Source organism: Marmota monax, unplaced genomic scaffold (assembly GCF_021218885.2).
Source record: "Marmota monax isolate L192 unplaced genomic scaffold, Marmota_monax_Labrador192_F-V1.1 WCK01_AAM20220418_F8-fsc00185, whole genome shotgun sequence".
Lineage (NCBI taxonomy): Eukaryota > Metazoa > Chordata > Mammalia > Rodentia > Sciuridae > Marmota > Marmota monax.
In genome coordinates this window covers 3,543,257-3,560,358 of record NW_026693278.1, presented here as the reverse complement: position 1 = coordinate 3,560,358, position 17,102 = coordinate 3,543,257, and the positions used below count along the sequence as shown (strand labels likewise).

Here is a 17,102-nt window from a genome sequence, read left to right as displayed (position 1 = left end):
CGTCATAAAAAGGAAACTCTAGAAATTGAGAATCGAAACCAATAGCAAGAAGGTTGGCAGGACGCCAGCCCTCTTAAGGTGGCCCCAGACCTGCGGGCCCCAGCCCAGTGTCCCCTCAGCACACTGCACCTTCTGCCGCAAGGGGGTCTTCCAAGAAAAGCAGCACATTCACCCCTGGATTCCTCTCTGTCCCCGTCCTTTATCCTTCAGGGGTCTGAGGTCAGCGGGGGAGGAGCCCCCTTAAGAAGGGGGTGTGTGTTCGGGAGCTGGGTGGGCTGGTGGCTATATATTTGCCCAGCAGTGTCACCCTCGGCAGAGATGGCCCTGGCCCAGGAGCTGTACGGTGTCCCAGCCTCCAGGCTGGACTCCTTCGTGGCTCAGTGGCTGCAGCCCAGCCGGGGATGGAAAGAGGAGGTGCTGGAGGCCGTGCACACGGTGGAGCAGTTCCTGAGGCAGGAGGCCTTCCAGGGAGAGCGCGCCCTGGACCCGGAGGCGCGGGTGCTGAAGGTGGTCAAGGTAAGCCTGGGCCCCTCCGTCCTCTGGCCAGCGCAGGGGACGCCCAGCACAAGAGCCCACTTACCTGAGGATACCGGGGACCCCTGGCCTCAGTATTCCTGGCCCACACTGCTGACGTCTCAGGACACCCCAGCTAGCTGCCCATAGCCCCACTACACCGCTGCCTTAAGAATGAGCCAATACAGGAGGGTTGCAAGTTCAAAGCCAGCCTCAGCAAGTTAGCAAGACGCTGTCTCTAAATTTAAAAAATATAAAAAAGGGCTGGGGATGTGACTCAGTGGTTAAGAGCCCCGGGGTTCAATCCCCAGTACCGAATAATAATAATGTTAGATTCAATAGTTGATATTTAGGGTTCTGAGGGCCTGATCCCTTAAGATCATGTCATCTCTGATTCTTGCATCCTATGAAGTAGAGATGGTTCTTTTCCCATTTTTCATATGAGCACAATGAAGACTCAGGGTCTTAAGATGCATAACAACCAGATTCGAGGTCTTTGGATCCTGGTGTGAATGATCTGTAAAATATGGTTTGGGGACAACTGGGGAAATTTTCACATGGCCTGGAGATTAGATGACATGAGGGAATCAGTGTTGATTTTCTTAGGTGTGATAGTAGTTTTGGGTTATGGGGGACAATGTTCTCTCTCTTCTTTTCTTTTCTTTTCTTTTCTTTTTTTTTTTTTTTGTGGACACAATGCTGAAATATTCAGGGACAAAGTTTCTTGCTGTAGCAGGGAGTTTGTGTGTGTGGAACTGACCAGGTTGGATATATCTTTTTGTTTTCTTTCTGTTTTTCTACAAGCTTTAGTTTTTGAGAATAAGAAGATTTTATAATGGAGATCCAGAGAAGTGAGGTGGCTTTCCCAAGGACACACAACTAGTATTGAAGCTGGGATTTGAATTTTGACTCCACAGCTAGGGATCGGGCCCCCTCACTAGGATTTTTCCCCAAGCACATTTTCTCGTGATTCATGTCACCTCCTATACCAGCTAGGATCAAAATTTAAAAGGGCCAGAGCTCTAAAGGCCCTGAAGAATCAGTCCCAGCCAAACCTTCATTAAACACTATGGACACACAGAGAGGGTAAAAGATATCCCAAGGTCACACAGCAAGTTGGTGGCAAAAGCAAGACTAGAATTTGGCTTACTGACTCCTAGTCTAGAACTCCAATTCTCCCTTTAGAGGCAGCCCAGGAGGCTGAGGACATGGATTTAGAAGTGCAAAACCACGAATTCTGACATCAGACAGTCTTGGGTTTGAGCTGTGGCTTTTTGTCCTGCCTGCTGCATGACCTTAGCTATCCCATCTCCTCTCATCTACTGTCTGGAGCACATGATTCTCCTCACCTCTCTTTCACCAAGCAAATGGGACAAAAGCAGGCTAGATCAGTGCAGGGTAGTTGCTGAAAAACAGAAGGACATTTGTAACCCTGGCCCAGGCCTTTTTTGGGCCTGGGGAACTTGGGCAGTCCCCACCCCCTCCAGACAACTCTGAGAAAGAAGGGAGGGGATGAGGTGGGGGGGGGGGGAGAGGAGTGCTACAAGCAGGTTAAGTTCTGATGGCAGGAAATGGTATTTACACAAGCCTCAGTTTTTCTTATAGACCATCCGATTTTTCTTACAGACCACGATCCTACCCTAAAACCCCTAAAAGGTAGAGACTCCCAAAGAATAATGACCAGTGAGACGGAATGTATTTTATTTAGACTCTAGACTCTCCCTTCCTCCCACCTTCTGAAAACCTGGCAGTCTGAGCCCTCTGCATGAGCCAATGCTTTGCCTTTGAAAGAAGTGGGCTTAAATGGCTCCAATGGAAGCAAGTCACGAAGCCTGCTCTAGATTGTTCTTCCTTCTCGGCCTGGATCTTACCACTGGGAAAAGCAGAAAAGGCGGGGTAGACATGGTCTCCAGGGGCATTGCCCTTCGCCCCCACACAGTATCCACTTCAACCTTCTCACATGAAGTGGAAATGCTGAGTCTGAAATCCAGTAAAGTGGGGGAAAGATGGCAGGTGTCTCCTCCTCCTACTAGGAGTAGGTTGTGACTCACAGACTCAGGTTGTGGGGAGAAAGAGGAGGAAGAGCCGCCAGCTACTGGTGTTCTAACTCATCTGATTTCCTGGCTGACTGGGGGAGGCATGGCGAGTTGATCAACACCCCCCAGCCTCAGTATTCTCATCTGTACATTGGGGAATTCTCTTAGTAATTCCCAGCTTCATCAGTGAGTGTGAGAATTTAAAGGGGTAATATACATAAAGTGCTTCCAGTGGTGCCAGACACAAGGCCTGCTCAGCTTGTCACAGCTGAATTGTAATCCATGTGCAGTGACTCCATCTGCAAGGAAATGTAGCCCCCCTGGGGTCTGGCCTTCCCCACCCATTCTTCCTCCAGAGATGAGAAAGAGAGGAGCCAGAGAGGTGAGGGGGCTTTGTCTATCAGGCAGCAGGGCTCAGAGAGCAAGTTTAGAATTTCAGAATATCTAAAAGCTCCCCCTCAAAATCATCCAGGCAAAGGCCAGGTGCAGTGCTGCACACACCTGTGACCCCAGTAGATCGGGAGGCTGAGGCAGGAGGACTGCAGATTCAAAGCCAGCCTCAGCAACTTAGTGAGGCCCTAAATAACTCAGCGAGACCCTGTCTCTAAATAAAATGTAAAAAAATAAAAGAGGGGCAGGGGATGTGTCTCAGTGGTTAAGTGCTCCTGGGTTCAATCCCTGGTCAAAAAAATTAAAAAAAAATCATCCAGTCTCCTTCCATTCCAGATGGGAAATGGATTCCCAGAGGGCAGAAGGATTAGCTAAGTCAAGTACACAAACAGGAAGAGAAATACATTGCTGACTTCCTGTACCACGCCATGCCCTTGGCATACAGTATTTTATCTAATCCTCCTAGTAATCCAATGGCTCAGATTCCCTCACTGCTCAGAGCAGCCCAGGATCACACAGCTGAGACAGGGCAAAAGAGTCGCAGTCAAAGTCAAACTGCCCCATTCCACAGCTCACGGCTCTACTTCAATAGTCAAACCTGCTCCCTGCTTTTTAATGCATTGAGTTTCTTCAGATATACACCCTCAAGTCCTCAAATGCTACAGAATAGACATTATTACAGGTTGAGAATCCCTTCCTGAAAATGCTTGGGACTAGAAGTGTTCCAGGGTCCTGAATATTCTGATTCTGGAATATTTACGTGTACATCATGAGATTTCTTGGGAGTGGGACCCAAGCCTACACGTGAAATTCACTTCTGTTTTATAAATACCTTACTCACATAGCCTGAATATCATTTTTTGAGGGGAATTACCAGGGGTTGAACTCAGGGGCATTCAAGCACTGAGCCACCTTCCCAGCCCTGTTTTGTATTTTATTTAGAGACAGAGTCTCACTGAGCTGCTTAGGGCCTCACTTTTACTGAGGCTGGCTTTGAACTCGAGATCCTCCTGCCTCAGCTTCCTGAGCTGCTGTGATGACAGGCTTGTGCCACCACGCCCAACATAATTTTATACAATACTTTGAGTGCACAATTGTTTTGACTGTGACCTGTCACATGAAGTCAGGTGTGGAATGTCCGCTTGTGATGTCATGTCAGCTCTCAGAACAGCTCGGGTTTTGGAGCGTTTTGGATTTCTGATTTGGGGACTTGAGATGCTCACCCTGTGTTCCTTGGGAGTAGGCGTTCCTCCACAGGGGGACAAGACTGGGTCTCAGGAGCCATGCAGTGCAGAATAGATAAGCAGCCTAGGCTCTGAAGTCAGGCTGCAAACTGAGTGACTCTGGGTGAGTGACCCTTCCTCTGGACATCTCAGCTTGCCCACCCATCCCTCAGGGTGGTCATGCACAAACTGGGAAAATGCACCGCTTTTCCCAGAGGGCACAGGGCCTCCCGGTAACAGGCCTCTGTCTCCTGCAGGTGGGCTCCTTTGGGAATGGCACAGTGCTCAGGAGCGAGGCAGACGTGGAACTGGTGGTGTTCCTGAGCTGTTTCCACAGCTTCCAGGAGGAGGCCAAGTACCACCAAACTGTCCTGAGACTGATCTGGGGAAAACTGTGGTGTTGCCAGGACCTGCTGGATCTTGGGCTCAGTGACCTGAGAATAACCCAAGGAGTCCCCAGTGCTCTCGACTTCACCATCCAGACCAGGGGGACCGCGGAACCCATCAATATCACCATCGTGCCTGCCTACAGAGCTCTGGGTAAGGGGAGCGGAAGCCCATGACTTCCACACTGGCTCTCTCCGGGAGACTCCCAACTTCTTCACCTGTCACTCCTGATCCCTTGGAGACCCTGCAGTCCTTCATTTATGCTCCCACGCCCTGTGCTGGGGCCTGAGCTTCTCCCTGAACCCAGCATAACACATTCTGTCTGTCAAGATGCCCAACTTGGGAAACAGAAGCTTAACAAAGAATCACACAGATAAACAGACGATAAATGGTGGTCAGTGCTCAGAGGAGAAGAGTGGGGTGCCCTGGGTAGCCACAGAAAGGGTGCTCAGGAAGGGTCTTCCTGTAGAAAGGATATTCTGGAAGATCAGAGACCTAACGAAGTAAAGGATCTAAAATAATAACCAAGAGTTTTAGTAAGTAGCACAGAGGTCTGTCATTTGTTAGGACTATCCTAGCAGCAGATCCTGCAGGAAGGGCCTGAGGAAGATGATCCAACCCTGGGAAGGAAGTAGGGCATGGAGACAGGGAAGGGAGCTGAGCGTGGTGGCACCCGCCTGTAATCCCAGTGGCTCCGGAGGCTGAGGCAGGAGGATCGCAAATTCAAACCAACCCCCGTCATTTAACAAGGCCCTAAGCAACTTAGTGAGACCCTGTCTCAAAATTTTAAAAAAGGGCTGGGGGTGTGGCTCAGTGGTTAAGCATCTCTGGGTTCAACACTGGTTTTAAAAAAAGACAGGGGAGGGGAGAAATCAACACAAGGTACATTACTGAGCAAGTCATCACTCCTAACAACTGGGCTTCATGCCTCTGTGGGACTCGAATTAATAATATAAAGCACATCTCAACATTATCCCAGAAGGGCTACTAGAGTGTTGATCTGCAAACTTCTTGGAAGGCATTTGCTAAGCGTTGCTTCTTGGAGCATTAGGTTGATGTCGTTTATGGTTAATCCTCAGGCAGAGAGTTCTAGATTCTTGGAATAAAATATACCAGCTGATGTAAATTCTGTGTCACTCAGTGACAAAATACCAGAGATAAGCCAACCAAAAGGAGGAAAGTTTTATTTTGGCTCATGGTTTCAGAGGTTCCAGTCTGTGGTCACCTGGCCCTGTTGCTTTGGACTTTGAGGCACAGTACATCAGGGCGGCAGCATGGGGTCAGGAGGCCTGTTGGCCCATGGTGGCAAGGAAACACAGAGCAGCATCCCTATAGCCCTTCACGGGCATGCCCCCAAAGACCTAACTTCCTCCCGGTAGGCCCCACCTCTTAAAGGTCTCACACCTCTCAATAGCACCACAGGCTGGCAACCAAACCTTTGAGCCCATGGGACTTTGGAAGACACTCAAGATCCAAACCGTAGCAGGTTCCATATCGTGCACCAGCTCCTATGAATTGTCCTATTAGCGTCTGCATGGAATCGTCCTTTGAAGAAGATGTCAGAGAGACAGATCTGATCTTATCAAGAAAGATGGTGCCAGGGAACTGGTTCTCCTCTCTGATATTGAGAGATTCCAATGGATCACTAGAAAGCGGTCTAAAACAGATGTTAAGGAAAACTGACAGTGTTGGGGACATCCAAGGAGGACAATAATAGTCCTGGAGTGGACTGAGGCATAGAAAGCCCAACATTGGCTCTCCAGAGGAGGAATCTCACAAGAAGAATAATCAAACCCTAAACTGTTCATATCCAGGGACATGAAGTCTCAAGTCTCCCTGAAAAGGTCACCCCAATGAATGAGTCGGCCCTCCTCCAGAGACTATTTATCCCTCGGGGGCTTCTTAAGTCAACCTCACTTTGCTTCCTCTCTCCTCAGGGCCTGCTGTCCCCAACTCTCAGCCACCCCCTGAGGTCTACGTGAATCTGATCAAGGCCTGTGGATACCCTGGAAATTTCTCCCCTTCCTTCAGTGAGCTGCAGAGATGCTTCGTGAAACATCGGCCAACGAAAGTGAAGAGTCTCCTGCGGCTGGTCAAACACTGGTACCAGCAGGTAAGGGGGCTGCCAGGATGCGTGGAGGAGGGAGAGGTGGAGGAGGAAGGGGAGGAAAAGAAAGAGAAGGAAAGAGAAAAGTAGGTGGCCTATAGTATTTCAGTAATGAAGGGCTGGACATGCTGTGGTTACTGTCTAATGTCAAGTTCATGTGCCCTTCACTCCCACATCCATCCCAGCAAACTAAGACTCCTAAGAGGAAAGAAAGACTCCTTGAATTCTACCCACATCCATCCCCCTCAACGATCCAGTTCCTCAGTGTCATGGTCATTACTGAGTTTAATCTAATGGTGCACAAGTAGAGCTGTGTAGAACACTAGCCTTGTAGTTCATTCTCGTTTTATTTGTCTTTCATTAAGCAGTCTGTTTCTATGAAGTCACCTGCTTTTGGAATAAGTCTGGTAAAATTCTGACTCAGTCCCTTTAGGTGTCAATATTCATCGTGGGGTGTGTGTGTGTGTGTGTGTGCGTGCGCGCGCTTGTATATGTATATTTATTTTAAAAATTTATATTACATTTATTTATTTATTTTTAAATCTGTTTATTTATTTTTACATGAGCTTTCTTATTATTTTTTGCCTTAAAATTCTTAATACACCTTTATACCAAATTTATCATATCTCTGTAGATAAGATATGTTGACACCAAATTCACATCTTCATTACATGTATTTTGTACATGATGAGGGTCTCCTTCCACCATCCATGCAATTCCCCTTCTCCCTGCCTTTCCCTCCCTTAAATATTCATCTTTGCCCATGAATTTATTTCCAATTATACTCCATAAGTTCGCTGGAGTGGAGTGGGGAGAAAGACATTGCCCAAAGATAAATTATACAGCAAATGAGACCACTCTAATTAAAAAAAAGTGATATAAATGTTTTTTTTCACTTATAAAAACAAAATGAACCAGCAGTTTTGGTTTTACAACTTTAATTATGAGACAAAAATAAACACGACAGAAAGTACACCAGTCAGCCAGCACATAGTCTCACAGGACTGTTTTTCCGGGAATTGTATTTAAACACACACACACACACACACACACACACCCCCACACACACTGATTGATTTAAATTCATAATAACATGTAAGACAATAGGTGTGAGGCTCCCAAGAGATATCAGAATTCTCAAGATAAAGAAAGAACAATCAAAACCCACTGACTACTGTCCCCTAGGGAATAAATGGGTGCCATCTACCTCCAAATGGACACCAGCAAGTGGTCAAAACCTAAAACCGGACTCACAGATTATATCATCAGGGGTGTAGTGGCCCCAACCAAATCAAAACAAGAATCAGAATTAGAGATAACAACATAGCCAGACGTGGTGGCGTACACCTGCAGTTCCAGCTGCTTGGGAGACGCAGGCAGGAGGATTGCTTAGCCCAGGAATTTGAGACCAGCCCGGGCAACACAGAAAGACCCTGTCCCAAAGAAATTTTCAAAAAACAAGAAAAAAAAGAAACTCATTTATTAAGTAAAAGCTTGCAGAGAATTTGCAAGGGAATCAGGTTGCAGAAGAAAAGGGTTAACCCAATAAAATATATAAGACACAGTACCAAGATGACAAGGTCTATAGCTAGGCTCTGTTGACAGTAGAAAACTATTTTCTCAGATGTTTATCATTATCTAGAAAGGTTGTAAAAGTTAGAGATCCAAAATATGAGGAAGTCATAGCATCTGCTACAGTTGGACCTTACCTGTCCCCCAAAGGCTGGTGCATTACAGGCTTGGTCCCCAGCTTAGTGCTAATCGGAGGTAGACCGTTTAAGAGGCGGGGCCTGGTGGGAGGCACTCGGGTCATTGGGGGTGTGGCCTTGAAGGGGACGACCCCACCCCTTTCCTTTTCCTCTCTGGAGGTGAGTGGATTTGCTCCCACCAAGATGTTCGGCCTTGCCACAGGCCCAAAGCTAATGGGGCCCATCAGTCAGGGACTGAAGCCTCCAATATTCTGAACCAAAATGAGCATTTTTAGACTGGGGTGGTGGCTCAGTGGTAGAGCACTTGCCTCCTGGCACTGGTGTGGTCCTCAGCATCATGTAAAGTAAATAAAGGTGTCACGTTTATCAATGACTGGAAAAAAAATGAACTTTTCTTTATAAGTTAATTATCTCAACTTTATTTCTTTTTGGAGAGGGGGCAGGTACTGGGGATTGAATTCAGGGGCACTCAACCACTGAGCCACATCCTCAGCCCTATTTGGTATTTTATTTAGAGACAGGGTCTCACTGAGTTGCTTAGGGCCTTGCTTTTGCTGAGGCTGGCTTTGAACTCGCCATCCCCCTGCCTCAGCCTCCCAAGCCACTGGGATGCAACACCATGCCTCGCTCAACTTTATTTCTTCACAAGTTGATTATTAAGTTGTTATGAAGACAGAAGACTGATTAACCCACCCAGCATCCCTGAACATCAGCCCTAGAGGAGTACATAGGTCTTTTTTAAATAGTCTTCCAAAAATTCTTAAGGAATGAAATTTTTTGTGGGTTTTTGTTGTTGTTTTGGTTTGAGATAGGGTGTTCCATGTTGCCCAGTCTGGTCTTGAACTATGTGTTCAAGGGATCCTCCTGACTCAGCCTCCCCAGCAGCAGTAATTACAAGACACGCACACCCTATCTGATGTATAGGGTTCATTTTTCCTAAAGCTTACATCTGAACGACTACAGGCATTCTGTACTTTGGGAATATCTAAGTTTTAAGAATGTAAAATCTCACTGGTATTGGAGAAAACAACATTTTGGGGAGAAAATAAATTGTATTGACATGAGTTTAAATTCCAACAAAATTATAATTGATTAATGAGGATTTATAACATTGAGCATTAAGTGTGGATTCATGAAAAGCTACAACAAGTTATAAATAAATTTGAGTTCAATTAAAAACAATTTTAGGTCAGGGATAAAGTTGTTTTTTGTAAGGAATCACTGACCTCTAGGAAGGCTCCAAGTTCCACTTATTTGGAAAACTAGAACAAGGCTTTCCTATGACCCTGTAGCTTTCCTGTGTTTGTTTGTTTTAAGGTCAAAGTCTTGTGTCTGTTTTTGTTGCTGTTTATGTTGTTGCTGCTACTGTTTAACTATGGGATGTGGTACACTCTTCATTTATAATGGCCACAAGAAAGAGCAATTTTGCTTTCACAGATCAATAGCTGGATATTTTTTTTTTTATATTTATTTTTTTTTTAGTTGTAGATGGACACAACATCTTTATTTTATTTCTTATGTGGTGCTGAGGATCGAACCCAGGGCCTTGCACGTGCTAGGTGAGCGCTCTACCACTGAGCCACAACCCCAGCCCAATAGCTGGATATTTGACAAAAATTTTCACTTTCTAACTGACTGTTTGAAAGGCTTTTTTTTTTTTTTTTTTAAGATGGGGGTCTCACTACATTACCCAGGTTGGCCTCAAATCCATGCTTCTCCCATTTCAGCCTTCCAAGGAACTGAGATTAGCACAAGGCTGAATATTAGAGAGGTTTTTCAGACAGGAAGTGATCAGTGTCAGTTAAAATGTTTTTGGAGTTTTTTTGTTTTGTTTTGCAAGTTACAGAAAAAAATACAAAAAAAAAAAAAAAAGAATTCTAATTTCTGCCACCTACTGGTTGTGAGACTGTGATCAAGTCACCTTCCCTCCCTGGGCCTTGGTCTTCCTTGTAGTGGCAAAATGGCCACAGTTGTTCCTGCCCTCACATCCACACACAAGAAAGGACTTCTCTTCTTTCAATCACTTAATAAAAGAACTATGCTCTAATTGAATCATCCTCAAATTACACACTCTTCTCTTGAATCAGTCACTTGGCAAGAGGTAAAAGTTTATGTTGTTCGGTTTGTGCCAACTTTGGAGTTAAGAATAGAATCGGGCTGGGGTTGTAGCTCAGTGGTAGAGTGCTCACCTAGCATGCATGAGGCATTGGGTTCTATCCTCAGCACCACATAAAAATAAAATAAAGATATTGTTTCCACCTAAAAAGAAAAGAGTAGAATCAACCCCACCCAAACAGTATGGCTGCAATACAATGGTATAGGAAATAATGTCTCCTAAAGTCTATCCCAAGGTTCACTATAGAACATTACCTCCCTCAATCCCTCAATTGTTAGTGAAAAGCCCTTTGTTTAAAGAAACCCTTCCCAAAAGCTCAGCACGTAGAAACAAATTAAAACAGTGCTTCTGAGGCTGAGATGCTGGTGGCAGGTCCCAGCCAGCTCACTCCTTAGGCCACCTCTTCACGACTCCATGCCAGGAGTTATGTTTGTTAAGAACAATTGAAACACTGCATTAACCCAAACTTCTAATTCTAATATGAGAAAACCAAGGCCCAGGGAGGGAAGGTGACTTGGCTACAGCCACACAGCCAATAAACAGCAGAATGAGGCCCAGAATTTGGATTTCCAGCTTCTAGTCCAATGCCATCATCACATATAAACTCGGGGTCTCTCTGTCTTCCCATCTCTTTAAACAGTACGTGAGAGCCAAGTGCCCCAGAGCCAACCTGCCCCCTGTCTATGCCCTTGAACTGTTGACCATCTATGCCTGGGAAACAGGGACTCAGGAGAATGAGAATTTCAAGCTGGACGAGGGTCTCAGCACAGTGATGGAGCTGCTCCAGGATTATGAATTCATCTGTATCTACTGGACCAAGTACTACACACTCCAGCACCCAACCATCCAGGACTTTGTCAGAGAACAGTTCAAAAAAGAGAGGTATGGGCCCAGCTTACCCACTAAGTCTCACATTAAAAAAAAAAAAAAAAGAAGAAGAAGAAGAAGAAAGAAAGAAGGAAGGGAGGGAGGGAGGGAGGGAAGAGACTCGAGGGAAATATGGTATGGAATTGTCTGCATTGACTTAAGTACACAGCGAGGCTGCCACAGTAGTTGACCCTGAGATTCTCAATGGCTCCAGTTAGTGTCTCACGTTTGCAGACTGTCGAGATCACCGAGATCACCGTGAGGGGTTATGAACTTTTCCCTTGTCCCCAAAACAACCCCTCCACCCTCCCTTAGCCCTCTGGCCCTCAGGAGACCATTCCAGTGCTTTTTAGAGATGCATTAGAAAAGATTCTTGGAGCCTCCAGTTTGAGTCTCAGCTGTGTCATTTTCTCATTGCTATGCAATGGGAAGGTCCCATACAGGAGTTCCACAAGGGTCACCAAAAATCAGCTTGAAAGATCCGCCGTATCTAGTGTGGGGTAGATGCTGCAAAAACGCTCACTGCTATAGACCTCGAATGCCCTTGGCTTTTATGGCTCCGGTGAGAGCTGGCTCAGCTTCCAAGTGCCAGCACCTGCACCCCTCTGCCTGGGGAGGGGGGGGGGTCCCTCCCTAGCAGGAGCCCCTCTGGAATAGCCCTCAACTAATAACTGGAGGGAGTTTGTGAGAGTGCCCCAGCTCCCGCTCACCTCAGATGAAGGAACTCTGGGTCTCCTCTTCCACACGGGTTCCCAGGGTTCCCTGGCAGGACAAACCTCTAGCTGCTACCGTGGTAATGACCTTGATATCACCGTCCCTCTTCTTAGGTTTCCTTCCTTTTCTTGTCTCACTCTCTCACTCCTTTCTTAGTGTTTCCCGGGCTCTCCTTCCAAATAAGCCAAATCCTTATTTGGAGATCTGCTTCTGGGGGAAGCAGATCAATACTTTAGAGTAGAAGTTGTAATATTCCATTATGTGAGTATTGGGGGGTACATGCAAAGGAAAATAGGGGGTCTCCTTAGGGGGAGAGGATTATCTAGAAAGTTGCAGGTGGAAAATAACTTCAGGATCTTAGGTAGACTAGAGACTGATTCTCTTTCCTTGTTCCTCCCCCCTCCTCCTCCCTCCCTCCTTCTCTCTCTCTCTCTGCCCTTCTCCCCTGCCTGTCTCTGCTCTTTTTTCCTGGCAGTGCTGAGATCCACCCCAGGGCCTCCTGCAAGCCAGGCAAGTGCTCAGTGCTCTACCACCGGGTTCCCCCTCCAGTCCCCTCCGCTCCTCCTCCTTATCCTGCCCTCTTCTTCAACCCAGTTAGTGGGGGCCCCCCTCTCGTCCCTGGGCCAAACCCAAGAGGAAACCAGACCAATCCCTGGTCACAAGCCTTGTGTGGCAGATCACGTGCCCCACCACGGGATGAGCCACTCTGCCTCAGATGTCCCAAGTCCCATGGGGGGGCCTGCACTGCTCCCCTAGGCCTTCAGACAGGACCACCCCAGGGAGCAGGGCAGCAGAGGCCAGTGTTGGTTGTAGCCAGCAGGGAGCCCAGAGTGTACCGTCCACCCAGCAGCCTGCTCTCAGGTTCTGTCACACCAGTTGGACTCCCAGAACAAAAGATCCTGGAGTGAGAGGCCTGGCTTTACCCACCCCTGCTCCCCAGATGGCCCACTCAGGCTGTTACACTGAGCTGACATTAGTTGAAATATTCATTCAACATTTATATAAAGGAGAGACCTGGCGGCAGCCCAGCCTCCTCTGGGTCAAGGCGGTAGGATTAGAATGAGGAAGAACCCTAGCTGCTAGTCCTGAGAACAGGGAGATGTGTGTGCCTCCGTTTTCTCACCTGTAGCCCTCGCATGCCCTTGGGCATAACAAGAGTAATACTGGTCCCTACTTTGTAGAATTGTTGTACGGAGTGAACTAGGTTCATGTACAGAGGGTTTGTCTCTAGAGCTTCAATGAAAGTCCACTGTTGGTGCTGGCACTGTTACTATTACCCAAAGCCACTCAGCTGTGCTAGCCTCAAACTGGCACCATCTGCTCTGCCTCTGAATGGTACACCTGCCTGAGTGGGTCTCTGTTATTGCTCCAGTGTGACTTTTAAGGCCTCACTCGCTCCATCCTAAAATTTCTTGCAATGACCTAGAGAACTCTCCCCGAGATGAATTTTTGGAAATCTGATGGTCTCTGTCCTCTTGCTCTGATCTTTCTGGACCTCCTGTACTCGGAGCCGGAGGCCCTGGACCTACAGAGGCTTGGTGGTTTGAATAGATGGTGGCTGGGAGGCTACTCTGGCTCGCAGTCCCCAAGCCAGAAGGAGCCTGGGTATCCCGTCCCTGTGTTGCAGGCCCATCATCCTGGATCCGGTGGACCCCACCCACAATGTGGCAGAAGGGTACAGATGGGACTTAGTCGCTCAGAGGGCCAGACAGTGCCTGAAACAGGACTGTTGCTATGACAGCAGAGAAATCCCAGTCCCCACCTGGACTGTGAAGGTAATGGCTCCTCTTGAGTCCACCACAGGCCTGAAGCCCAGAAGGGGATGTTGATCTATCTGCTTTTGTGCCGATGAAGAATAGCACTTTACAGGGAGACAGAGGGAAGCCCGGTGCACCGCCCACTGGTTCCATAAACCTAGAAAAATTCTTTGACTAAGGTTCAGATTTCCCATCTTTAAATTCTCCTCCTTTTTTTTCTTTTCCCCCTATAACCTACTGAAAAAATCAGTTCCATGTCCCTGAGCATTCTTTGCAGGAGTTGAGCTTGCCAAGTCAACTCAATCAGCTGTTAGGTTCCAGAACTGGAGCTGGGAGTGGGGGAGGGGCAGCACCAGGGATACAAAAATAAGACGTGGTCCCTAGCCTCAAAGAACTCACCCAATGCTGTTCGGAAGCAAGTCCACTAAACAAACTGCACAAAGCTGATTGAACAATTACCAGAGGAGACTGGATACTCAGAAAAAAAGAAATTACTAAGTTATTATGCAGTACCAAACCTACAGGCAAAGATCATCATAATCTATTTAATCCACATATTATATTTTACAATTTGCAGAGTGCTTATCCAGGGATTGTCTCAGTTGATCCTCGTGGGCAATTCTAAAAAAAAAAAATGGAAATTCAAACATTATCATTATCTCCATTATAATATAATAATATCACTATTGTTGCCATTTAACACATGAGGAAACTGAGGCTCAGAGAGGTTAAGTCAATTAATCGAGGTCACACTGCTCAGAGTCAGCAAAGTCAGGATTCACAGCCAGGACTTTGTAGATCTCCAAAAAAAAAAAAAAGGAAATATAAGTGATTTTAAAGTTACCAGAGAAGATTCCTTGAAGGAACTAGGGCTTAAGGTGAACCCAAAAGACCTCACCTTGTGTGTTTGGATGCTCTGATATAGATATAGAGGCTCAGAACAAAGGACACTCTAGACTGAGGGCTGGAGTGAGACTAAAGGATAAAGGACGGGATGTGGGAATGAGCAAGGTTCTGTGCAGGAACGAGAGACTGACCCATCAGAGCAGAAGGCAGAAGCAAAAACAGAGACTCTATAATAAGGCACAGAGAGCAAATCAGGGGTTCACCAACCACATGAGGCCTACAGGTATGCTGAAAATGACATGCCTCTGGGTTTTTCCTAAATATTAAAAAAAAAAAATTGTGCACACATTTTTATCTGGAAAAATGAGAAGACTTTGCAGCGCTCCACCTAGATTCCTGCCCAGAACTGCGGGGCCCTTACTCCCTCTGGAACTAATATCCAGTGACCACTTAGCCCTGCTTAGCCACAATGGTTTCATCCCTAAAACCTGGGAGATCCGTCCTCCTAGGGTTGCAGTAAGAAGAAAACCGCATTCAGACTAGAGCAGGGGACGCGCAGCCCCGGGAAGGGGCCGGGACTCCCTAAAGGCTTGCTACTGCTGCTGCTGCTGCTGCTGGTTGGGTTGCTTTTGCAAAGAAAAAGGTGAAGGGAATTTTTGCACGTGGGGAAGCATGAAGATAACCCCTCTCCCTCTCCCCCTCCTCCTCCCCTCCTCTCCCCCTCTCCCTCTCCCCCTCCTCCTCCCCTCCTCTCCCCCTCTCCCTCTCCCCCTCCCCTCCCCTCCCCTCCCCTCCCCCTCCCCCTCCCCTCCCTGCAGTCAGCGAGAGACATCCAGGTGACGGTGCAGCAGTGGGGTCTCTCCGATCTCGTCCTCTGGGTGAACCCTTACGCGCCCATAAAGAAGATGAAGGAGAAGATCCGACAGAGCCGGGGCTGCGCGGGCCTCCAGCGCCTGTCCTTCCAGGAGCCCGGCGGCGAGCGGCAGCTCCTGCGCAGTCACTGCTCCCTGGCCTATTACGGGATCTTCTCCCACACCAGCGTCTGCCTGCTGGACACCGTCTCCCCCGAGATCCAGGTCTTTGTGAAGAGCCCGGACGGTGGGAGCCACGCCTACGCCGCCCAGCCCGCCCACCTGGTCCGCAGCCTGAAGGAGCAGATCGAGGACCGGCAGGGCCTGCTCCGGGAGCTGCAGCGCCTGGAGTTCCGGGGCCACGTCCTGCAGGACTGGTTCAGTCTGGACTACTACGGCGTCGGAGACAGCGACACTCTCACTCTGTCCGAGAAGAAGGCAGGAGAAGCTCGGTTTCCTTCCAGCTAGTTTCCTCCGGGAAGCTTCTCTGTCTGCCTCTCTGTCTTCTAATCCAGGCCCCGGTGCCACATCTTCACCGACTTTGTCAACAGCTCTACTGGCCCTGCCAGTAGGGGAGGGGAAGAGGTGCTAGAGACTAAATATACAAATGGCCCATGGCCAGATCCTATGTGACAGTAAAACTCTGACCCACATTCTCCACAGCAGCCAACCCAGAACCAAGTCCAGGACTAAGTCAATCACTGCCGTTTATCTAATTTCCCACACCACCTAGAACTCACTTTCCATTTAGGACCAACCAGAGAAAACCAAATGAGCTCCCCAAACCGATCACAGAGGTAGTCTGCTTGTAGTTGGCACCTACAACTTCCCAGCGATAACCAGCTTGATCATGCTATGCCTGAAGCCTTCATCATTTGTCAGGTTCACTGTAAAGCTTTCCCATTCTCCTGCCTGCCCTGAGTCTCTGTGGAAGGCAAAGGATAGTGCCTGAAAGTTGTGAATAAACAACCTCTGTTCTCATTTGGGTGGTCGTTCATTTCCACAGGTGCTGATGCTATCCTAATGGGTATTATTTAATCATTTGAACCTCTCAAATTTGAGCCCTCAGGATTGAAACTGTCTCTAAATAAAACATTTAAAAAGGGCTGAGGATGTGGCTCAGTGGTTAAGTACCCCGGGATTCAATCTCCAGTACCGAAAATAAATAAATGAATGAATGAATTATTGAATAAATCAGTCTTAGTCCATTTGCGTCGCTCTAACAAAATACCATGAACTCAATGGCTTATAAATAACAAACGCTTATTTCTCACAGTTCTGAAGGCTGGGAAATTCAAGATCAAGGTGCTAACAGATTTGCTATGTGGTAAAGACCTCTTCCTGGTTCTTAGATGGCAGCTTCTCACTGTGTCTTCACATGGTGGAAGAGATGTTAAAATAAACAACTAATTAATTTCAACAACATGGTGGATGAAGTGAGGAGGAGGTCTCTTTCATGAGGGCCACTAATCCCAGGCATGAGGGTTCTGCCCCTCATGACCTACTCACCTTCCAAAGGCCCCACCTCCTGAAATCCTTGGGGGGTCAGGATTTCAATACAGGAATTTGGGGGACACAAATATTCT

At 47.5% G+C, this 17,102-nt stretch overlaps 1 protein-coding gene and 1 long non-coding RNA gene across 4 annotated transcripts; one reads left to right on the top strand and one right to left on the bottom strand.

Moving 5' to 3' along the window:
• Positions 1-303: 303 nt before the first annotated feature.
• Oasl (2'-5'-oligoadenylate synthetase like) lies at positions 304-16,497 on the top strand. Of its 3 annotated transcripts, XM_046456480.2 has the most exons (6): positions 304-516; positions 4,420-4,702; positions 6,487-6,662; positions 11,122-11,363; positions 13,690-13,837; positions 15,484-16,497. In XM_046456480.2, exons 1-6 carry the CDS (start codon positions 319-321, stop codon positions 15,982-15,984), a joined length of 1,548 nt encoding a protein of 515 aa, XP_046312436.1. In that variant the 5' UTR covers positions 304-318; the 3' UTR covers positions 15,985-16,497. The 3 variants fall into 3 exon arrangements, with proteins under 3 accessions (XP_046312436.1, XP_058439161.1, XP_046312437.1); XM_058583178.1 differs by lacking the exons at positions 13,690-13,837; positions 15,484-16,497 and adding an exon at positions 12,538-13,672; XM_046456481.2 differs by lacking the exons at positions 11,122-11,363; positions 15,484-16,497 and having other exon boundaries at positions 13,690-13,800.
• On the bottom strand, positions 14,351-15,938 carry LOC131424636 (uncharacterized). Its single transcript, XR_009227991.1, has 2 exons — positions 15,799-15,938; positions 14,351-14,440 (listed from the first exon to the last, which is right to left on the bottom strand). It is a non-coding gene; the product is annotated as an uncharacterized LOC131424636 (long non-coding RNA).
• Positions 16,498-17,102: the final 605 nt, after the last annotated feature.

What these genes read in the sequence shown, in the direction of transcription:
- Oasl (XM_046456480.2), top strand. Translation starts at nt 319, where the DNA reads ATGGCCCTGGCCCAGGAGCTGTACGGTGTCCCAGCCTCCAGGCTGGAC. An exon ending in TCAAACACTGGTACCAGCAG is followed by an intron (nt 6,663 to 11,121) that starts GTAAGGGGGCTG and finishes CTCTTTAAACAG; the next exon opens with TACGTGAGAGCCAAGTGCCC. An exon ending in TCCCCACCTGGACTGTGAAG is followed by an intron (nt 13,838 to 15,483) that starts GTAATGGCTCCT and finishes CCCTCCCTGCAG; the next exon opens with TCAGCGAGAGACATCCAGGT.